This window comes from Dendrobium catenatum, unplaced genomic scaffold (genome assembly GCF_001605985.2).
Source record: "Dendrobium catenatum unplaced genomic scaffold, ASM160598v2 fragScaff_scaffold_390, whole genome shotgun sequence".
In the NCBI taxonomy this organism is placed as follows: Eukaryota; Viridiplantae; Streptophyta; class Magnoliopsida; order Asparagales; family Orchidaceae; genus Dendrobium; species Dendrobium catenatum.
Window position 1 is genome coordinate 6,568,682 of NW_021318852.1, and position 25,602 is coordinate 6,594,283.

A 25,602-nucleotide genomic window follows, 5' to 3' on the forward strand; every position below is an offset into this window, starting at 1 on the left:
TGAGATTTAATAAAAAATTGAATAGAGTTTTTGGATGTGATGTAATAACTATTATATAATTGACTTCAAGAATCATATAAAGCTTAATAAGCTTAATTTGATTATAATATCTAATTACAGTTACATAATCTATAGAAAATTTAATTAATCTAATTAATTCTTAGTTAATGAAGTTAAAATCTTAATAAATTATTATTAATAATTTATTAAACTAATTGAGTATAATTTTCTATTTAGTCAAATTATGTTAAAATTATATTAATTTGGTTAAATTAATTTATTTTAATAAAAATTTGATAATTAAAGTTGATTTAATTTTTTCACTTGATTATAAATTAAAATAATTTAATCAATACTTTTTTTTTGTAATTTTAATTATTCAAATTAAATTATCAATAACATAATACATGTCACAAAATTTTTATATATTTATATCTATAAAATTGAAATATAATAGTTAAATTAAATTAAAAATAATATTAATTTAACTAATTAATATTAGTGAGATTTGCATACATACTACTTTATATTATTCTATTTATATATTTAACATTTAAAATTTTAATATTACATATATATAACACATATTTGATATTAAAATAATAAATATAAAGTGGTATTTATGTATTATTAAAATTTTAAATATATGATGTTTTCCTTTATAAATTTATCTCTTTCACGTTGCCGCTGCAAACCTAAAAATCCTTCTTCCTCTTCTCGCGCTATGGAACTTAGCTGCCAAAGGCGTCGACGGAGCCGTCCGCGTTTGAAGGCGGATGGGAGTTCGGGAGACGTGCGTATTTAGGTTAAATTTCTTAACTACCGAATTGAGATGGACAGTCCGCCGTGGAAACAGGAGAATGGGCGCAGCCTATTTTGCGATATTTGTGGCTGCGAAGATTTCAAAGGCAGCGACGACGGCTTCTTTTACTGCTTGCAATGCGGCTCTCAGAGTCAGAACGTTGTGGACACGCAGGCCGATGCCGATGATGTCTACGGTGAGGGCGGTGTCGGAGCCGTCTACAACATGTTCTACCACCGTGCCAAAGGCCGATCCTCGCTATCTTCCTCGAAGCCCAATTTTAAGCTTCCTTCGAAGGAGGATATTCTCGGCTCTCGCACCCAATCCGCTGTGGACTCTTCCAAGGAGGAACCCCTGGCTAGCCACTACGGGTTCGAGGACGGTTTGTCGTCCCCACAGGATTTTGGCACCCGGGATTACAAGGATACGGAGAAGGCAGTCGGCGAGACAAGATTGAGGTACGTGCAGGGATTGCAGTTGATGTTGCAGCTGCAGTGCGAGGCCTTGGTGGACAAGTTTGGGGTCAGTGCTTTGATTTGCGGCATGGCAATAACAATATGGTTAAGGTATGTGGCGGTCTCTAGGGTTTTTGATGTTGATTGGGTGGAGAGGGTTATTAACGATGCCAGGGTGGCGGCTTCCGCAAGGTCGAGGGAAAAGAACTATGTGAAAGGCAAGCTTCTGTTTCACATATGCTATGCTTTTGTTATATTGGAATCCTTTTATTTCGGGTTGTGGTTTAGATGAGTTTGGCGCTTGTTCATATTGAGCTTATTTCTGTCTGCTTCATGCTTCATTTATGCTATCAACGCCGCTAAAGAAAACGGGCTGGCAGTTTTGTTAAGCAAATATCCGCGTCTTCTATTATTAAATAGTTTTATTTATACCGTTAAATAATTCTCAAATTAGTTAATCGTAATATTGAAATAAATCATAAAATTTTAACCATATTTCGGTTATTTGGGGATTATGGTAAACCAGTAGCTATCATTATTTCATTTTTGTCCTAAATTTAACTTGAACATATATTTTAACAAAAGAAAAATTTGATATCATCAAACAAAGATCATTTTAATCATCGTCTACTATTGCCCATTTGATATATATTTCAAATATTATTTAAGTATTAATAAGTCATAACAATACTCTTTTTTTATTCTTGATTCTATATGACTAGATGTGATGGATTTGCTCAATTATAATATTCGAATGGGTCAGATGATAATTATATTGCAGCTTTTCTTGAATTGTTAATTGTTTGTTGGGTTGGATAAGATCTTTTGTTCATGGAATTTTCAGTTGATTATTGGAGTAAGTCGGACAAAATCATTAGGCTCAGGAGCCATTCTAAATTATTCGCTCATTCCTTTTTATTATTCATATGAGCTACAACGCATATATGTGGCTAAAACTCCTAAGCTTTATTTGTTGAATTGATGTCTATCTTGACAGTCACTAAAAGTACCAAAACAATTTAAAAATTCATATTTATCTTAGTTCATTTGCATGAGGAGATTCACATGTACCCATGTGCAAGTGCAAGCTTAGAGATAAGTCAAACATATAGTTGTACTGGTACTCTTTTAATTCTGGCTTATAATTATCAATGGCAAGTTCATAATATTAAAAATCTTTGATTGGAACAGTTTTTAGAACATAGTTATTAATAGATTTTGCCTAGTAGCTTAGTTTGTGAATCAATTATTAGCGTAGAAATGATATTAGATTGGGTTGGTGTTATGTTTGTTTAGTAAGATATTTATCTGCTGGTGATGAACTATATGAAGAAGGTGACATCTTTGATATACTAGAAAATATGTAATATTCTTAGAAAGAAGGTTATTGAAATATATTTTGTTATCTATGAATGTTTTGGGAGAATTATTTTTCACTGCATGGTTAATATCAAATGTAAGTTCACTAATGAATGTATAAATGTTAATTCATGGTTCTTTAGACCAATAAATCCATATACTGATATCTTGAAACTTATAAAGTAATTAACCACTTTTTGTTTTTGTTGTTTAAAGTTATTGTGTTCAATAATTACTTATAATTTTAGGTTTTGTAGGTGTTTTTGTTCAAACATATAGTTGTACTGGTACTTGATGGGAACTAGAAAGATCTAAACCCAATGGAGAACACAAAAGAAAGTATGACACGTCTCAATTCAAAACTTAGTAAGTATATCACCAAATAAACATGAAACAAATTGAAATTTTTTTTTTAATTTTTTGAAACTAAAAATAAAAGAAAATACCCTCAGAACAACCAACTAGTAGTCACCTCACATGTAATGATAAATATGTTAATAGAATGCCCAAGGACATGCAAACTAGTGGTCCACCACACAGCAATTTTGATCCAATGTCAGCCACGACTCCTCTGGCAAATACTAACAAAACTGTTCAACTAACACCACTCACACTTTTAGAAGAAGGATACAATGGGATGGGAACTTGTGGAGAGAAAAATTAGATAGAAGATTTGGAAGAAGAAATAAGTAGAGAAGAAGTAGCTCTCAAGCTAGAGAAGAAACCCTCAGATTTTAGAGTTCTTTTCACCTCCAAAAATTGTCTTTACAGCAGCCCAAAACACCTCCTTAAATAGGAAAGAAAAGGAGACCAACAGTTAGCCACAATCGCCCATACAACCAACAAAAAATGGAAAAAAGGCAGTATTTAAGGCACGGCTGAAGCCCAAAATCCGAACCACCATAGCCAGGAAAATCGGGAAAGCCAGGGAACAACAACAGGACATGAATAGCCAGGCCAAAGGAATCAAGAAAGCCATAGAAATCGAATAGCCACCAAGCAGACAGCAGACCATCCGCCCCCACCTCCCCCATCAAACCCAAATTAGCCCAAACACAAAGCACCTAAAGAAGCTAGCATACCAAAGGAATAACATGTCCAAAGAGCACCCAAATCATACATGTTCATCGGTCGCCTTCTATCATTGTGTAAACAAAAATTAAACTAAAAAATTAGAATAAAATAACATAAAATAAAAGTATCTTAAAACATGAGCATGAAGCATTGAATGCATCAATTCCCCTCCCGGTGGGAGAATCTCATCTCCTGATGAGAATGCTTCACTAATGCGTTGATAGATATCAGGACGACGAGATTGAAGTTCCACCGCTTCAATCCAAGTACAATCAATCAACGGACGTCCACTTCATTTTACTAGGAATCGCTTGTGCACTCCATGCCTGGTTTGGGTGATCCTAATGTCTAAAACATCTTCAATATGATCATCTTTGGTCTGAACTGGACTGGTAACTGGTAAGGTCTCTAAATCCACATAATTAGCTGGATTTCCTTCATATAAAGTAAGGTCAACAACATTAAATACCGGTGAAGTTCCAACAGAAAGTGGAAGATGCAGTAGGTAAGCATTTATTCCCAATTTTCAAAGTATCTAAGAAGGCACAAATTTTTTTCGGCTTAACTTGCCAAAAGTTCCAATAAGAAAGCGCTGTCGTCGAAAATAAGCCTTAACTAGTTCACCTTCTTGAAAATAACACTCTCTCTGGTGTTTGTCAGCAACAATTTTGTATTTAATATTTGCCATTTGGAGTTTCCTAGGACCTAATGTTGGATCAATTTAATTTGATCAACAATTTTTGTAGCTTCAACACTGATTTTATTAGGCATGGGTATACAAGCTCAGTCTAAAATATGAGAAATAGGCTGGCCATAAATGATTTCAAAAGGGGTCTTTCCAGTAGATCGGTTAATAGAATTGTTATAAACAAATTCAGCTTGGGGTAAAATCAAATCTCATTGAGAAGGTTTCTCACCAACAAGACATCTAAGCAAGCTTCCTAAACTTATGTTGACAATTTAAGCTTGCCCATCTGTTTGTGGGTGATATGTACTATTGAATTGGAGAGTAGTCCTTAACTTTGACCAAAGTGTTCTCTAAAAATGGCTTAAAATCCTAGCATCCCTATCGGAGGTGAAAGTTCTGGGTATGCCATGGAGTCTCACAATTTTTGTAAAAAATAGACCAGCAACATGTGAAGCATCAGAGGTTTTTTTTACAAGGAATAACATGTCTCATTTGCTAAATTGATCTACAACAACAAACACAGAGTCAAATTTTCAAGCAGTAACATGCAATCCTAAAATGAAGTCCATGGAGATATCATCCCAAGGTTTATTCAGAATTTGAAGAGGAGTATATAAACCATTGTTTTGAATTGTTCCCTTGAAAGATTGACAAAATTTACATTGTTTTACAAATTTGATGATTTGTTTTTTCATGTGAGGCCAATTATATTTTTCTTCAATTAAAGCAATGATTTTTCCTTGGCCAAAATATACCCCTAATCCTCCACTGTGAAGTTCTTAAACAAGTTGTTCTCGTAGTGAGCTTTGGGTGATACAGAGTCTAGTTCCTTTAAACAAAAATCTTTGTTGATTGATAAATTGTGCAGAAAGATCAGTTCCCGAAGTGCAACATGATTCCCAAATATCTTTAAAATCGAGATCAGTGGCATAATTTTCTTTTAAGGAATCTAATGAAGTTATTGATGCAGGACTACGTAAGAGTAATGCTTTTAACTCATTTGGATTTGCACAACTTATGATTAGAATAATGTAAGAACACAACTATTAGCGAATTTAAACAATTGATCAAAACAATTTAGTGGTTATCCGCTTAGGCCAAATCATATGGTGAGAGTTTTGAAACTTCCAAAAGAAATAGAAAATAACACAATGATTATTAGTAGCTTTCAAAATAATCCCTAGTCTAACAGTGAAAAGTAGAAAGCATAGAGATGCACTTAAATCCTACGTTTACTAAGCTTAAGCTAGAGTAATGCAAATGAGTCCGTCGTGACTGCAATCAAACCAAGAAAAGTTAGACTAAAAGATAAAAGATGCAAGGAGGAAGAGGAACCTTCGTCAAGGAGTAGTGGAGACCCTCCACTCGACGCCTTCGAAGTGTTTGTCGATAGCTTCCACCAAGGTATCTAGAATTCTCTCCAAGTAATCTTCGACGGTGTGGTCAATCCTCGGGTTCACGTCGAAGAAGGTTGATCGTAGGATGTCAGTGAAACCGTCTTCGTCCCAAGTCAAACCATGCTCAGTTTCTGGATCCGCCATGCATGAGGAGTAGGTAGCAAATCTTCTCTTCGAAATCTGAGAACAGTTTCAGATTTCGTTCCCAAACCTGAGAGAAGTTCAGATTTCTCTCTTGAAACAAATATAGAGTTTGAGAGAGACGGTGTGGGTTTTAGAACTCAAGTGAGGGGTTGCTTGTGAGGAGAGAAGGTGGGGAAAGAAGCAACCAAGAAGGGCCTTTGAAAGTCTTGGCCAGCAGCAGCAAGTTTGCTCTCCAATTCTTCCCAAAGAGGAGCAAAGTATTGTGGACAGATTTTGAGAAAATCTGTAACATGATTGACGGGAATATATGGAGAAATTAGGGAGTTAATTCCTAATTCCACTACAGATTTTGGAAAGTGAATAATGGCTTGGGCTTAAAAGAATTTCGATTGGTAAGAGAGGGGAATTATTTCCAAAGAGGCTTAGTAAGAAATTAGGAAATAAATCCTAATTATCCATACAGGGGGCCGGCGGCTTGCAAAGCCTGGGAGGGGATTTCGGGAAGGGATTTGGGTTGCATAACTTGGGATTTAGGATTTTGGAAAGCAGTAAATAAATCCAAAGTGAATTTTGAAATTCAAAAGGATCAATTTAGTAACTTTCCAAAAATAGAATCGGTAAGTTAGAAAAGATTTTGAAATTCAAATTTATGGGATTTGAATTTCAAACTCACCCAAGTTGTCTCCACCCAAATTAGGAAATGAGGATGACAAGGTGCAGGGGGCTCACGAGTTGGGTAGGGCCGACGATTGATGGGTTGGCCGTGGGCTTGGGAAGGTGGAAAGGGGCTTGGGTGGGGGAAGTTAGCTGGCGGTTTAGGTGGAGGGGAGAACCAAAGGAAAACAAATAAGATAACAAGCCACGAACCCGGCCGTCTCCAAGGTTGGTGGGTGGTGCGCAAATCTCCCTCTCCTAGGGATCTCTCTCCATTAGAACTCACAAGTTCTCACAATGCTCATGCAAGAGGAAAATTTTAATAATCAGTCATTCATTCATTAACTAAGAAATAATAAGCAAAGGGCTATATATAGCCAAGTACAATGGACTCAAAAAAAAAAAAAGCCTAAATTGCTCTTTGGGCTCACACATGACACTTCCCACTAAAGGGGTACAAACGGAAAGACCAAAATAACACTAAGCAAATAGAAAATACATAAATAATAAAATAACAGAAATGACTCAGAAATACAAAGACTCGATCGTGGCCGTAGATCGACGGCCAGGCCTCTGATAGACCTTCCATGATCTGATGCCCCCATCAGTTATGTTTGGGTAAAGGGTTACCAATAGATGAGCTCGTCTACTTAGCATCATCAACTTTATTCACCACTCCAGCTTTGTGTTTTAGATGAAAAGAGTGTTCTTGTAGGAAAGATGTCCATTTGACTTGTCTTTTACTTAAATTCTTTTGAGATCCTAAAATTCGGAGTGCTTCGTGATCAGTGTTTAACACAAATTCCCTTTGAATAATGTAACATCACCAAAATTTCAGGGCCTGGACAATTGTATAGAATTCCACATCATATGTTGAATATCGTGATCGAGAATCATTTAATTTTTCACTAAAGTAAGCGATGGGTCTACCTTCTTAACTAAGTACAACTCCTATGCCAATATGAGATGCATTGCAGTCCACTTTAAAGATTTTATCAAATTGTGGTAAGCTAAGAATGGACGCTTGGCTCATTTTCGTTTTAATCAGTTGAAAGGCTTGCTCAACTTCAGGTGTCTATTTACAAATTCCTTTTTTTTAGACAGTCAGTGATGAGTGCAATTAAAGTACTCAAGTTTTCCACAAACCTACGATAAAAGGATGCTAAACCATGAATTCCTCTAACTTCACTGATATTCTTCGGGGTTGGCCAGCTTTGGATAGCTTTAATTTTGACAGGATCTACCTTACTACCATCAGCAGAAACAATGAATCCAAGAAAAGTTATACTTTGCATCATAAAAGAACACTTTTAAATTGATGTTCAAATTTTGCTCTCTTAAGATTTGTAGGACTTGTTTCACATGTTCAAGATGTTCATTAGGGTGTTTATTGTAAATCATGATGTCGTCAAAATAGACTACCACAAATTTTCCAATGAATGTTCAAGATGTTCATTAGGGTGTTTATTGTAAATCATGATGGCGTCAAAATAGACTACCACAAATTTTTCAATGAAAGGTCGTAAAATTTGATTCATAGTCCTCATAAACGTGCTAGGGGCATTTAACAATCCAAAAGGCATGATTAACCATTCATACAAACCTTTCATTTTGAAAGCTGTCTTCCACTTATCACCAGACCTTCTTTCATTTTGAAAGTTGTCTTCCACTCATCACTAGGTCGAATCCTTATTTGATGATATCTACTTTGCAAATCAATTTTGGAAAAGATTTTTGCACCACTAAGCATGTCTAGCATATCATCCAATTTGGGGATGGGAAAACTATATTTGATAATTATCTTATTTATGGCTCGACTGTCTACACACATCTGTCAGGTTCCATCTTTTTTGGGTGTAAGCAAGGCTGGGATAGCATATGGACTTATATTTTCCTTGATCAAACCTTTATCCAAAAGTTCAGTCCATTGTTTATGTAATTCCTTGTGGTCAATAGGACTCATCCGTTAGTGAGGGAGATTGGGTAAAGCTGATCCAGGAATTAGGTCGATGTGGTGTTGAATATCTCTCATGGGTGACAATGATTTTGGTAACTCATCAGGAGTTATATCAGAATATTCTTTAATCAATGGTTGCATTGTCATGAGAATTTCAGAAGTTTGCTCAGATTCTTATCATAACATCAAATAGACTATCTCAAAAATTTTTAGTTCATTTGTGTTGAGAAGTAATTCAGGAGTGGTTACTTTTGTTTTGGATTAGATAGTTTTGGCAGGAGAGTCAGGAATATTCTTCTGGGGGTACAAGGTGAATTCTTGGTTGTTTTGAGTGAGGCTGTAAGTATTCTTTTACCCATTTTGAATTGTCTTGTGATCAAATTGTCAGGGACGACCAAGTAAGATATGACATACTTTGAGGGGCATGATGTCACACCCTACTTGATCTCTATAGGAGTTTCCAATTGAGAGGTTAACAATGCATTTTTGTGTGTCAGGGACCTCTCCTCCTTTAAACTAGGATATCTTGTAGGGTTTAGCAAGTGGTTTGGATTTTAGCTTAAGTTTGTCTACTATAAGTTGTTATACAAAGTTTTCGGAGCTACCACAATCAATCATAAGGGTACAGAGTTTTCCTTCAATAGTGCAAGTGATTCAGAAGATATTTTGCCTAAGCCATTTGTCCCCGGTGTCAACTTTGGTAGTTAAGACCCTTTGAATAACTAAATATTGGTCCGCTTGGTCACCTTCAACATCAATCCGTTCTAACTCGATCTTATTTTCTGGTTCAGATTCAACTTCCTCCTCATTTTCTAAGTCATCATCTTTCTCAATATGATTGGTCCTAGGAGGGTTATTCTTTCTACAAGCTATCGAAAGGTGTCCATATAAACCACATTTGTAACATGGTCCAATTGGCTTTGGTCCTATTACACCCTTTATCAATGGTTTGAGCTTCATTAGGTTTTGTTCGCAGATTTGGATTTGAAGAAGATGCTCCAATGGAGGTTTGTGAAGATTTGATTCTAATCCCACTAGATTGTCGAAGCTTAATTGATTCAATTGCTTTATTATTGCCTCTTTGTTGTTGTTTTTCAATCTTTAGCGTCATTTGATAAGCTTCATCGAGTTTAATTATGTGATGTAAATTCAAGTGATATTGAATAGACCACTTTAATCCATTAATGTATCGAGTTATTGTTCGTTCTTTAGATTCATTCAAGTCATTTCTTGATTGTAGTTTGTAGAAATTTTCAATGTATTCTTCTATGGATTGATTCCCTTGACTAATATTATTGTAATCTAGAAACAGAGTTTGGGAATGGTCAGAAGGCAAGAATTTTTCCCGCATTTTTTCTTTCATTCTTTCCCAAGTTTGAATTTTTTCTCTCCCTTTCCTTACCCTATTATTTTGAAGGTTTTTCCGCCACGTTAGAGCATGACCCGTCGGTTTTAAACTAGCAAAATTAACTTTCTTGTTTTCAGGAATTTCTTTCCATTCAAAAAATTGGTCAATTTTTTTCTACCAATTTAAGAAATTGTTCAGGTTGCTGCTTACCTTCAAATTCGCTTACATCAATTTTAATTCCATGATCTCATTGTCTATTTTGCTTATTTTGATTTCTAGGAGCTTCATCTTCACTTTCAGTGTTTTGTGCATTGTTCATATTTAAGGTAGTCAAAGTGTTAGCCATAGTGTCCAATTGTTGTTGTAGGTTAGCTATTTGTTGCCAATCCCCTTGATTGTTTTGATTATTCATTTGATTTTTAAAAGGGAAGACTCACACACTAACCTAGGCTCTGATGTCAAATTGATGGGAACTAGAAAGATTTAAACCCAATAGAGAACATAAAAGAAAATAGGACACGTCTCAATCCAAAACTTAGTAAGCAAATCACCAAATAAACATGAAATAAATTGAAATTATTATTATTTTTTTTATATTTTAAAACTAAAAATAAATGAAAATACCGTCAGAACAACCAACTAGTAATCACCTCACATGTAACGATAATTAGGTAAATATAATGCTCAAGGACATGCAAACCAGTGGTCCATTACAACAATTTTGATCCAACGCCCGCCAGAACTTCTCTGGCAAATACAAACAAAACAAACCAACCAACATCATTCACACTTTTAGAAGAAGGATATAATGGGGTGGAAATTTATGGAGAGAATAATTAGATAGAAGACTTGGAAGTAGAAATAAGTAGAGAAGAAGTAGCTCTCATGCTAGAGAAGAAATCCTCATGTTTTAATTTCTTTTCACATCCAAAATTTGTCTCTACAGCAGCCCAAAACACCTTCTTAAATAGGAAAGAAAAGGAGGCCAACAGTCAGCCACAACCGCCTATACAACCAACCAAAAAAGGGAAAAAGGCAGTATTTAAGGCACTGCTGAAGCCCATAATACGAACCACTACAGCTAGGAAAATCGGGAAAGCCAGGGAACAACAACAGGACCCGAACAACCAGGCCAAAGGAATCAGGAAAGCCACAGAAACCGAACAACCATCAAGTAGACAGTAGACCATCTGCCCCCCTCCCCCCATCAAACCCAAATCAGCCCAAACACAAAGCACCCAAAGAAGCTAGCATACCAAAGGAATAACGTGTCCAAAGAACACCCAAACCATAGATGTTCATCGGTTGCCTTCCTTCATTGGGTAAACAAAAATTAACTAAAAAATTATAATAAAATAACATAAAATAAAAGTATCTTAAAACATGAGCATGAAGTATTGAATGCATTAGTACTCTTTTAATTCTGGCTTATAATTATCAATGACAAGTTCATAATATTCAAAATCTTTGATTGGAACAGTTTTTAGAACATAGTTTTTTAATAGATTTTTCCTAGTAGCTTAGTTTGTGAATCAATTATTACCGTAGAAATGATTTTAGATTGGGCTGGTGTTATGTTGGTTTAGTAAGATATTTATCTGCTGGTGATGAACTATATGAAGATGGTGACATCTTTTTTTATAATAGAAAATATGTAATATTCTTAGAAAGAAGGTTATTGAAATATATTTTGTTATCCGTGAATGTTTAGGGAGAATTATTTTTCACTACATGGTTAATATCAAATTTAAGTTCACTAATGAATGTATAAATGTTAATTCATGGTTCTTTAGACCAATAAATCCATATACTGATATCTTCAAACTTATAAAAGTAATCAACCACTTTTTGTTTTTGTTGTTTAAAGTTATTGAGTTAAATAATTACTTACAATTTTAGGTTTTGTAGGTGTTTTTGTTTAAGCATATATTTCATTTCAATTGAAGTAGTGGTAAGTTATTTATTTAAAAGCATAATAACACTTTCAATTTTCTTTCAAAATCATTTTTGTATGTTCTACTAAATTTATTTTAAATATTCTAGAATATTATACAACACACATTTTATGCAAATTAAAGGAAATTTCAAGTTATCCAATTAATAAAGGACAATCTGATCTTGCATTCTATGAAATGTACTTATAGCCATCTTAACTTGTGGGTAATATTAATATTCATTATCATGACATTGTTGTGAACCTTGATGAATTGTACTAGTTCTTTTGTGTTGATGATACATGTGATATTGATCATATACACTAATGCTAGGAGTAGGAGCCTAGGATTTTGTTTAGCTACATGTATGGGGTTGTCTTCTGAAGTGACATCACATATTATGTCATCAAACTTATCTAAAATTTTTCAAGAATATCAACCATTCGTGTGGTGGTATTCTTATACATGATCAATGGCATGCTAAAATTAACAATTAAGTAATTTTGGCCTGGTTATATCATTTAATTAGCAAAAACGGCATTTTATCAAGATAAGTAAACTTAATGCAAATTAATTTCATGCTGATTGTTAGGGTAATGTAGAAGACCATTAAATGGATGAGATTTTAAATACTTTTCAACAACAATTGAATGAGTTGATAAATAATCAATATCAAAATTATGAGATTAACATGGTTAAAGCATGAATTGACACAAAAGCCATAGAGAGATGCATGTTGGTATCAGCTGATGAGCTGAATAAGGAGAGGGAGTTTTTTTTTCGGAGTAGGAGAGCACATTGAAATGTGAGCTTACAGGAGAGGGAGACATGTTGAGAGAGCGTTAATTTGTGTGGGACTTGGGAGTTTTGGAAGATGCAAGTACAAGAGGTAGAAGCATTGGAATTGGGAGGCGAGCAACAACGGGCATCTTCGGATTTCTTGGAAAGTACATTGACAAGGGAGGTGTGACCGTGTGAGAGGGGGAGGTAGAGTAGCAATTGGGAGTGCTCTAGGGCTAGACATTGTACACATAAATGGGAGCGAGTGATGATGTATGGGTATGGTGTTGTTTTTTTCTTTTACTTTTTTTGGGCAAGCATTCCCATGTACAGACAAAACAGAAGAATCCTGGTACATTCCTCAAGATATTTGTAGGTCCCACATGCCTGCATTGTTTATAGAATGCTCCTTTAAAGCAGCCAAAAACAATAAATTATTTGATATACTGTGAGATCAATGATATGCTTTTATTTGCCATCTGTTTATATCTAGACATATCTACCAATCCTTTTTGGAATTCATTGATTTTCTATTTTATATGTCAAACTGTTTATCCTGCAATTTTAAATGACATGTAAAGTGAGTTATTTGACTTGTAATGTGTCATTGGTGGAATTGCACTTCTGATGTTCCTTTGTATTAGTTCCCTTGAAGTTTCACAAAAGAGTTTCCATTTGAAAATTTAGAGCCCAATGCACCTTCTGAGGGTAGAGAGTGAAGTCTTTAGGCAGTTAAGCTGAATTTGTTTCTAGTGACAATAGTAATGACTAAAAGTTCACCGTGATTTACTGTTTTCGTTGATTGATTGAGGAATGCAAAATCTCATCCTGTGACTTTTGCTTTAGACGTTTTTAAGGTTGATTTGTAAGGTTCAATAGCTTGTTATTGATTATATTGTTGATGCTGCTATTTGTCATAACATATGTATGCTGCAGCATTCACACTTGGTTTCCTGTGACTTACTATACTCTTGACTGCAGAGAAACAGGAAACTCGAGAGAATTTCCGACCTAGTTTCGAACTGAAAGTCATATACGCTTCTCTCGCTTCCTTGAGAAGGATGATACCTATATATTCTACATTGGCCATTTCTTTTCTATCCTGTCATCTTGCACGAGAGGCAGTACTACCTACAGATATATATAAATGGGTATTAGAGGCAAAACTTCCATACCTCTCTGCATTTATTGAGCTGGAAAAGCACCTTGGACCTTTTAAATTTTGCCCATTTAGTTCAAGACAGTTGTTCAGGCCCACTGGAGTTATCAGTGCGTCGTTATTAGAAGCGACTGGTGCCTCTATTGCTCAAAGTATTGGCCTTAGAACCCCTTCAGTGAACTTTTATGCTATTGCTCAGCGTTATCTCAAATCACTTTCTTTGCCTGTGGCTAAGATCCTTCCTCAGGCATGTCGTCTGTATGAATGGTCTCTTCCATCTGAGTTATGGTTGTCTAGTTGTAATTATGCACTTCCTACTCGGGCTTATGTGATGGCAATATTAATTGTTGCCATAAGGATTTTGTACAATATTCACGGCCAAGGAATATGGGAGAGAAGTCAAATTGACATGAGTAATTCTACTTCATTTGGGCACAAACACCACGGTGCTGCACAGGAGAATGATGCCACAGAGCTATCCGCTCCAAAGGACTTTCCGTGCAGTCAGAATTCTGAGTTCTGTACGAAGGAGTTGCTCCAAATTCTTGATACTGCGTATCATAGAATAAGTACTACACATGGCAAGTATTCTTCTAACAATTATTTTTTTAAATTGTGTCATTTCATGTCTTTTGATTTGATTTACTTAATCATGTGTGGATTGTGATAAGAACTCAATTCCGAATATAATCTCTGTTATTGAGAAATTTTCCGAAAATCTTATTAATTGATTGGAAGAAGCATCATAATGACATTTTCCTTTCATGGTTTAATGATAATAATAAAGCTGACCTCCATAAACCATATTAAGCTTTGAATGCTTATCACTATCGTTTCATATAACTTTGACATACTTTTGAAGTACTGATGCACTACTTTGCAACTTAATACCCACCAAATCTAAATATTTCGTAATACACTTGTACCTTCTTATGATCAATTAACAACACATGAGATCCTTTATTGCTTTGATTTTTTTATATTAATTATTTTATTTCCTTAGAACAAAAATAATTTATTTTTGATATTCCTGACATAAAACCAAATTGAACATTTAACATCAATACAGCTTTTTCAAGCCCATGTTTCATCACCCTCTTTCTTTCATTTTTTAACTCATAATTTTATTTCTTCTATAATTATCACAATCCTTAATATTTCTATGTTCTGGAAGATAGGGTCTAAAATGCTCCTCCAATTGGCAAGAATTCTTTAGTCCTTGAATTTTTTTACAAAGATTTATTAATCAAATTATTTCTATTTTTTCAAACAACTCTTTAAATCTTTAGCATATATCTTAGATAGATCTATTTAATCTTTGTAAATCCTTTTTGAAGCTATTTAACTTCATATTTTTAAATCTATCTATATTAAACTTTAATTATTATATTCTTTTTTTTTTCTCTTCTATCAAAAAATGTCCCTTAAACTTAAGGGAAAATTCTATAAGATGTTGGTGAGACCTTTAATGTTTCGTGGCACAAAATGTTACCATTGATAGATAAGCTAAAAATTAAGTTAAGTGCTGTAGAGATGAGGATGCTCAGGTGGATGAGTGGCTTTACATTTAGATACAAGATGCGAAATGAGTATATCGTGATAAGGTTGGAGTAGCTCTAGTGACAAATAAGTTAAGAGAGTCATCTTAGATGGTTTAGTCACATAAAATGTCAATCTCCGAATGCCTAGTTACGAGAGTAGATGCATCAAATTTGACATATGTTAAGAAATTGTATATGTGGACTTAAAAAGATTTGATTAGAAAGTATTAAAAATAAAATTTTTATTAGATTTTTGTACACTTAATAGAATATAATGGAGAAAAATGATTCATGTAACCAACCCCATATAGTGGGATAAAGGCTATGATGCATGGACATGGACACGGGACACGACATTTTTTTTAAATATAAGACACGGGTGCGGTGTGGACACGACATAATAATTTTCTTGATATAATATATAGAAATAAGGAAACATAATATTAGAAATGACAAACAATAATAAATCAATGTCATGATAACTTGTTTAGCTTATAATATAAAATGCTTAGTACAAAATATCTAGTACAACCATAAAAATATAAATAAAAAATCATTTAGTACAACATCAAGCTTCAACTTCTCAGTAAAGGGAATGATAGAATTAGCTTCAGATGTTTGTCTTTGGCCTTCAATATTATTATCATTGAATATCATTGCTTCTAATTCTGGTTCATTAATAGAAAGATTTACAATCTCCAATATTCCCATATCATCTAGGGACTTGAACTCATTTATAGCAACATCCTACATCTTGTTATCACTTGCAATATAAAGTGGGGTCTTCCTTAACAGAGGACGGAGATTTGTATGTACATAAATTAAATTTTCAGCATGCTGCGAAGTAATTTTATTCTTCTTCATCGATTGAATAAATGAGTATGTGCTCCAATTTCTCTCATGGCAAGAGGAGGATGAAACTTGACCAGGAAGTTTTATTGTTATTGTTTGAAGAAGCGGTGCTGAAGCTCCAACCATTACATCTTTGGATCCATCCTCCATCTATCAACCAAAGATTCTTAATCACAAAAATCCTCTAAATATCCAAAGAACTTTGTAAGTTCTATATTAAACTTTCTTCTCTCCTCATCTAGGAAATATCATTTCAAACATGTCTTTCTTTTATGGTGAGATATGTTGAGGGTCTTTTTGAATCTATTATTTACTTGAATACCTCCAAATAATACAAATAATATACAATTATTTATTCATTAACCAACTAATTACAAACTCGTTTAGAAAATATATTCAAATTTATTTTGGATTTAATGAATGAGTCAAACAATGAAAAGATGTGTTGCTTTTGCTCCACCTATCCTCAAGAATAGTATAGACAACGCTTCAAAAATTTAAGTTTACATCATGTGTCTTTCTTTCATGTATGTATATAATTTCTTTCATTTTTGCTAACATAGAGTCCCATATCTCATAAATCAAATGTAGGAATGATTTATCTGTGTCAGTCTCTCTCAACATATCATAAATTGGATCAGTAAAAGCTAAAATATAATCTATATCATCCCACCACAAATCATCTAAGACATTTTCTTTCACATGTCTTGGATTCTCAACATCATTTTCTCGATAGCAAGACCACTTCTCACTAATCATCATAGATTGAAGAGCATTTTTTTATTTCTTTGAACCTTCTCAACATGATTATTACAGAGACAAAACGAGTTTATGCAAAAGCTAACATTATCAAATGTGAGAAATTATTAAAGATTGAAAGTCTTATTGAGTGATTCATAATGAAATTTCTTATCAGAACATCACCTACAATCACTGTTATTTTAATAACATTCAATATAGATGATTTCATTTGCATCTGTATTTTTAGCTGTACAAATATTTTTTAGGGCAAGATTTAAAGTGTGCACAACACATGTAGTCCAGAAGAAATGAGAATATATATACTGGTGTATTAACATTTGAAGGTCCAATCATTGCTATCACCTCTTTAATAAAATTGGAAATAAAATAATCCTTGTATTATCCTTTATAATTCATAGCTTTAATAAACATCGGGTAATTCTCTGTAGCAACCATGAAATTGTTGAGTGATCTTCTTTGAAGATAAGTTCAAACATCACACATCAAACTGACACATTTTTCTTTCACGCTCCTTTCATTGGTTCAAGCATTGTCTCAATATTTGCTCTTTCCCTCTCCAATAATTGTGATCTTATTGAATTGTATTCAGGTAGAACATAACATGCTAGGTTGTTATTACATTACAAAAGTAAATGCATTTTTATAATAAGAATTTCTTGCATGGTTGAGAGGTCCAAAAAAATATCTTTGCAATTTCACCATCAATTTGCTCTTGCGTCTGCTTGTTAAAAACCTTCTCTAAAGAACTACTGGCAACTACTTTTCTTTTCTTTTCTTTGATTCATATCATTCACTTCTAAATGAACTAGCATGATCAACTCCAACGGAGGAGGGAGAAGTGATTTCATTGATATAATTTGATTATGTTTTGTTTAAATAAAATTCGTATTTATTACATCATTCAATTTGACGGGGTCAAACCGTCGGATCGTGAACCTCCTCTTCCTCCGGTTCTTTGTTCGGTTTGGTTTTCACAACCTTGTCTCTTATATATATAATACTTAAATATTACATTATATATCATGGTCATATTTTTTTTTAGAATCATCTTATAAAGTTTGCAAAAATAATTTTTTTCCTTTTATAAACATTAGTGTTCCTTTGATTTAGCAGCTATACTGTTGAAAGAGATTTAATGTTCATTTCTGAAAGTTGTGTTTTTCATTGCAGGAGTATGTGCTCCTACAAAATTAATTATATGTTTGAGCATCTCATTTCTTTCTCCTCCTCCAAATCTACCTTGAATCTTCTCATAACCCATCCTATTAGAACCCTCAAGTCCATTTTTAAGTTTTTTGTATAACTTCATCGTAGTTTATAAGAATGTCTTTTATCACAATTAAGTACCAGTGGTTAAGAAGAATTTAACTATTATTGAATATTTTCTCTTCAAATAGTTGAGAATTTTAAATATCTTCAAAGATCACTTATTAATAGATTTAGATAAGCTGCTATTTACTAAAACTTAACATGGCTGAATGATAGTAATGATTCCTGCCATCAAAACCTAGATGAATCATCTTACAAATTCTTATGTTTCTTCTAGTTGGTCAATAATAATGTGTTTCATACCAGAAAATAATTTGATGATTAGTTGCATGTCTACATGAGCACTTTATTGTTGTTGATTCCATATCTACTTTTGATGCGAAAACATGCGTGTAACAAAATAAGGATGGTTGGTCGGTTAAAAGTTTACACTCTTCCTGACATTCGTCAAATCATTTACCCCATTTTGTGCTATAATATGCTATCAAGAGGATCTGTGCTACATGATTAATGTGACTAGCTTATTTTGTAAGTCCTTATAAATCTTTTATTCATTTAAGACATTGGGATTTTGAGGAGAAAAACCATTAGACTAATGTTGACCTATGTACAAAGAACAAAAAAAGGGAAGAAAGAAGAAATCCAACGTATACACCTCATACATGTTGGATACTCAAAACCCTGTCGAAATCATGCCGATTCGGCGCCGTTCGCGTCACTTCCCGCAAAAGCTGCATCTCACCTCGATAATCGTCGCCTCTCTCGGTTATAAAAGACAAGCAGAGGGAAGCTCTGCGGTCGGTCATTCAATACTACACAGCCAGCTCGAGACTCCTTTCATGCTGAGCTGCAGCACCCATCCGATTCCAAAGCCTCAAACCATCTCTACCTCTCACCCATACCCAATCTCTGCTCCTGACAACAAAGCCGCCGAGAGCCTCATACCCGACGCCCATCTCTCCTACTCGAAGCCTCCATCTCCCATTTTCTTTGATCCAGAGAGAGAGAGAGAGAGAGAGAGAGAGAGAGAGAGAGAGAGAGAGAGAGAGGGAGCATTCTACATACCCGAAACCCTCCGTTCGACTCTTTCGCACCCTCGACGTTCTCTGCCTGTTGGAGCGTAAGTTACGACATTTAATCGGAAGTAACAGTGGGAGCTCGATCGCTGTGAAGGTAAATTTCTCCCTTTCACGCGCTCTTCTTCAACCAAATCCAGTGAACCCGCAGAACTATAGAGATAGGAAAGGGAGAGAGATTATATGATTTTGATTATAATTAATTGTAATTAATAAATTAATTATAATTATTATAACTAATTTTAATTAATTTTAATTAATCTTTATTAAAATTATTATTAATAAATTATGATTAATAATTATATTTTTAAATTAAAAAATTAATTAATATTAATTATTTATAATTAATTAAAGTTATTTATATTAATTATAATGACTTATAATTAATTATAATTAAAAAAAGAAAAATAAAATATCTTGCCTAACCTCGATGTGTGTATCGAGCCGGCAAACCACCCATGCACGCTTTTCTCTATGTGGTGGGAGGGAACTTGGTACGACACCTACGACGAGGTAGGTGAGCGACCCTTGGCCAAAATCCTATCCTCGGCGTTCATGTCGAGCCGGCAAACCACCCATGCACGTTTTTCTCTAGCGTGGTGGGAGGGAACCCAATTCGACACCTATGGCGAGGCAGGTAGGCCCGGTGCATACTTTTCTTAGCATGGCCGGGATAATTTTAAGTACCCGTACGCGGCTCTGTACCTGCGGTGAAATAACTGCTTTTCTTGTAATAGGTACCGAAGACCCATGCATGCCTTTCTCTGGCGTGATGGTTTTAAAGATTTTACGGCCGCGGTGTCCTCGTTCGAGGGCACCTATCGTGCATGCTTCTCTCTAGCGTGGCGGGAGGCCCAGTTTTTCATAGTTTTCCCCTAAACGGGGGAGACGCTGGGAGGTTGCCGAAATTTCGAGTGAATATACGACCGCACTTGGACCTGATTTGAACTCAGAACAACAAGAACTTGAACTCAAATAAACAGTGGACTTGAGGACCTGAACTTGAACAAAATCTAAATGATGAATAAAAGGTCAAACCAAAGTAAAATAAAATCAAACTGGAGCCAAATTCAATATCAATTTGAACATGCGACTAAACTTACAAAGACTTTAGAAGACCCTGAACAAGCACTTGAACTCAAATTGTACAACTTCAAGTGGAACATGGACCTGGATATGACATAGTGAATACGCACTTGACTTGCAAATGAAATTAAAGATGAAAGCTTGAACCTCAATGAACCATGTTTTAAACATAAAATCAAAGTCAAACAAATATGCAAGGATTTATACCTAGCCTTACAAATCCAAACTTCACTTGTTTGGGATACAAATGAATGAAGATGTCAAGCTTTGTATACACGAGGAATGATGTGCGGCGTTTACATTAATCATTGCAAATGAATGTGCCTAAGATGCGACAAATACAAACACCCACGAGCTCTTGTAGGAAGGATATTGCAACATCCTTGCAACCAACATTGAGGTACAAGCAAGCACACTACAAGACCTCAATGCGTACAAACAAAGAATGTAGTTGATTCTTACAACAAACTCTACGAGATCAGGTGCATCGTACCTGCAAGAATGATGAATGGTTGTAGAATGCATGGGTGTCTCCTACATGCATTATTTAAATCTCCAACACTAGCAACATTGCCTGTAGATTGAGATGGAAACACTGACAATTGATAGTGGAAGACTCGTCCTCGCAAATAAGTACAATCAATGATCACCTGAGATTGGTGAAAGGTGGATATGATGCAAGTACAATAGGCTATTTTACAAGTACGTTTGGAGAATTGTAGTGAATATAATCATTCCTTGTGAGCAAGGACGGATGATACAATACACTTGTGGATAACAACAGTAGTTATATTGTAAGTACAATGAACCATTGTGGACACAATTACAGATAGCACCTACAACAACGGTGATTGAGATACTGCAAAATATGTAGGGTATAAAGACAACTCGATGTACGAAAAAAGACACCTCCTGGTAGAATGGAAGAGATGTTTGAACAAATTTGAACTAAATTTTTTGGTGTTCCAAAATTTCTTCTTGGTCCTATACTTAGAGAGAAAATAGTTCTGGCACCCACAAACACCGGAAATAACAAGTCTACTACACTGATGATCCTAAAAGGAGTTCTTTTCAAAGCAGCGGTCACGAATTTCAAGAAGGATCTCCCGATGAATGAGAAAAGGAAGTTTGTATCAAAACAATGAAATATCTCGTGAGATTCAGATGACAACGCTACGATTCGCATGTATCTAAAGGCAAAGGATTAGTTAGTGCACTACAATCTACTTGCATAAATCATACAAATAGTGCACAATAATCTACATGTATAAAGCAGCAAACAATTCAATCCACAAGCTATTATGCCCCGCCACCGGATCCGCAACATCTATGCAAGTGGACAGAAGACGTTTAAAAATATTCTAAAAATACCCCTGCACGTGCACCGTAATTTGTATACACATAGGCACACAAAGGGGTAAATGCAATCATAAACCCGCATGGGCCCCGGTGAGCGCGTTATTGATACACACGTGACGTCTAGGGATGTTGCGCGAGCGAATGCGTGAATTCAAGTTCAAACCTGATCCTTCTATGCAGATCAATAGGAGTTGACCGGGTTCGAACAATCAAACAAATATATGGTTACAACGACCGATATTCTTGTTTTAATGCATTCATATTAGACCTTCAAGACCTATAACAATGAGAATTCACTAACAAATACATAAAGCCTATAAAACCCGATCCCCTATTGACAAGTTGATAGGGTTGATAAAGTTCAAGCTTTAAAAAAGAAATAACCCCTTTTAGCCCAATGATAGCCGTGTTGAACAAAAATCTTAACCGAAGGGGTCAACAAATAATTTCAAATGCCTTCCGAGCTTCATCTTAAATGCTCACAAAAATCCAAAAATAAAAAAAAATATCAAATCCAAATATTTAAAATCGAAATCAATCACCAACCACTTAAAGCAAAATCCATCCACCCTCCGCAACAGTTTGCCGAGGTGGACATATTCGAATATAACTTTAGCTCACAGAGCCAAATGCCTAGTCGGTCCATTCTCAAACAATCTCCTGCCAATAAGGACGTGGTACGTTCTAATCGGCAGTTTTGCCGCCAAATGGCACCGCATGATAAACGATTATGATCGGGGACCCTCTGAACCGAGTTGTTTTGCCGCTAAATGGCACCACGAAATACCAGTTATGTCCAGAGCCAATACGCTCCTTAGTGACATCAAATCCTTGATATATGAATCAATAGGATATAATCGATAGGCACAAAGCCCTTTGTTAGCTAAGGTGGATTCAAATTTGTCCCCTTAGGCAAATATTCACACCAGGTCTATATGGTACCCTTGAACGAAGCAACCCATGGCTACCGACAAGGATCCTTCTGTCAGGTTGGGTCGACTACCTCCTATGACTAAGTAAACCAGGGACCACGATGGCCCGGACGACGGAACCATGAGATCTTGATCGGGTTCATCATCCATTCCCCCACCATCCGCGTTAAGTGCAAGATGGCAAAATTTCTTATTTTAAATATCAAACTTTTCAAATTTTCAAATCCAAACCCAATTCCTAAATCTAAATCTATGCTGCTACTATATGCTTGATACTTCGTATCTATGGATACAATGTATCTGATTGACGACTAGCCTTAATTGTTCTCTCTTGTGACCGGGAGGGGCAATTGACTGTAGGTGCTTGCACCTATAGGAAACCAGAACTCAGATCATAAAGCCCTCGCAAAATGAGGGCAAAATCTCTGGGTAGTGTCTTATCTACAAACCCATCTGCCTTCCAAAATTTACCCGGAACTTAATCCGTTAAAACTCCCCCGAAAAAGAAAAAAGTATCTACAATCGGGCGGAGGGCGGGGCCGAATTTTCGGATCCCACAACTAATTTTACCAAGATCTACATTGACATTATTATGGATACATTGAACTTAAGCTAACCTCAGTTATTATGAGCTTCAAAGATTGAATAGCCTTGAGATGTTTTACTATGAGAAACTTTTCAATGGAACGCAATTCTTTTGTTTATTTTTTGGTTATATTTTGTTAAGCTTAGTTTTTTTTTTTTGCATCTTTTTGAATTAAAATGGGAAAGGATTAAAATGGTCACTTGAGTCTTTATGAAGAATCAAAATTGCTTCCAATTATATTAAATGATCATTTTTGTCCCTCAAGTTCTTAAGAAGGAATCAAAATAGTCTCATGATAGAATTATTTTGGTTGTTCCTTAAAGAGTTGACAGGTTAAAATGATCCTTTAATTTAGTTGGAAAATATTTTGGTCTTTCATAAAGAGTCAAGGAACTATTTTAGTTATTTTCTCTAATTAAAATGAATGATTCGGGATTCAGTCATTATTTGTAGAAATTAATGTTAAAGGGTAATTTTATAAACAGTAGAAAATTTTGATCAAGTATCAAAATCCCCTTTCTGAGTAATTATTCTAATTTCATTTGCTACTTGATTTCATGCAGAGTATTCAAAGGACTTGCGCTCTTATCTCAAATATTGTCGAGATGTTATTTTTGCTGGTTTGACTCCATCATATGAGGAAGGGAAGTTAATTGAAAGACTATGGGATTTATATGATAAGGAAGAGGTGAAGTTTTTTGTCCTTTTGCTACATGCATCTTGCATATTTGGTTTTTGTAAAAGCTATATTGTTAATCCGTTTCTTCAGAAGATGGAGCATGTTCTTCAGCTTGAGTACAAGCTTTGCTTTATTTTATGCATATTTTATTTGTAGAGGATAAGAGATAACGTTGTCAATGCTACAAATGGGCATATTAATCTTTTTGCATGACAATTTTCTTGTCATGTCTACAAATGGTGTCTTATCCAAAAGACTAAGGCTTTCGTTTGGGATGGCTTTCTTTTTGCTTTTTAAAGTAGTTTTCTAATACAAAATTTTTTAATTTTATACTAGAAAGCTGCTTTAAAAAACAGTAAGAAAGCCGTCCCAAACGAAAGCCCAAGTGTCCCTCATCCAAATTCCATTGCTTTAGCATAGTAGCACTTCTTTGGACAACAAATTAAGAACTAAAATAAAATCGATTTTTTTTTTAATGTTGATTTTGATAGAGGAGCCCTTGCAATTAGTTAATCATCATCAAACTCGCCATTTGCTATCTCATTATGTATCCCTTTTGGAGTCGTGTTAATCTTTAATGAGCAAAGAATATGATTCATAATTGTTCATATATGAAATCGTTGATTGAACTTTTATTTGGGTTGACTAGAAGAGTTACTACTTACTATCCTATGTTGGTCACATAGAAGAGAGGTTCATTGAAGCATAGATATCTATCGTGAGAATGTATGGACTGATTTGCTCTTTTAATTGACCAAAGAAATTCAATCGATTTAATGTCAAATGCAAGATCGGAGTCAAAGGAAATCGATTTAACATAATACCCATATGTTAAATGTTAACAAACTCTGGTCCTTGTCACAAAGGTATAATACTATAATGACTTCTATACATTTTTTTTTTAATAAAATTGTTATTTATAATGGATGTTATTTTCATAATATGTAGAGTACTTTCTCATTTAATACAAGTTCATTGATTTTTCCTGAAGCCTGGCTAATTTCCAGATTGAAGATGAGCATATTGATGAAGAGACCGAATTTTTCGAGCTGAAAGGAAAAAGGCCTAGGATTGGAGAACCTACAAATCTATCCAAGGATTTCAAGGAAGGAAAGGATGGAGAACAAGCTAGCAAATGCAAAAAAATATGCACTTCGCCGAGTAGTTCGAGGGCTGCCAAAAACACTTCCAGAGAACATATGAAGTTCGACATGGAAGACAATGGCTTTCAGTACCTTCCACCAAGGGGGTTGAAAAAGGCAGATGGTTATCTTCACTATAGCAGACAGAGAATAGATGGGAATCTCATTTTTGTTGCTCATGCTGATTATTACATATTGCTTAGAGCCTGTGCAAAGCTTGCCCAAGTTGATCCTCGTATTCTGCATGTTGGGGTACTTAAATTTGAGAAGAAGCTTGAATGGATTGAGCAAAGAATTGATCAAAGCTTGATTTTGTTGCGTTCACTGTTCTCTCCAAGCTGATTCCCAGTTGAGCTCCAGCTTGAGTTGAAACAAATTGGTATCTTTCTCATTTTATTTATCCCACTTGTTATTGGCTCATTAAGTTTTTTTGCAAAAAATTACATGGTTATTAGATTATATCAATCTCACTAATTTTTATCAAATATGGATGCAATGAATGAAATATTAAAGTTTATAGGATGATATGGGTATTAAGAATGAAATATATGAGTGATATATTTGATA

At 34.8% G+C, this 25,602-nt stretch overlaps 1 protein-coding gene across 1 annotated transcript; it reads left to right on the top strand.

The window, feature by feature from the left end:
- Nucleotides 1-678: 678 nt before the first annotated feature.
- LOC110097568 (TATA box-binding protein-associated factor RNA polymerase I subunit B) lies at nt 679-25,602 on the top strand. Its single transcript, XM_020824016.2, has 4 exons — nt 679-1,475; nt 13,574-14,332; nt 23,778-23,902; nt 24,901-25,602. The coding sequence occupies exons 1-4, from the start codon at nt 833-835 to the stop codon at nt 25,375-25,377; spliced, it is 2,004 nt and encodes a 667-aa protein (XP_020679675.1). The 5' UTR covers nt 679-832; the 3' UTR covers nt 25,378-25,602.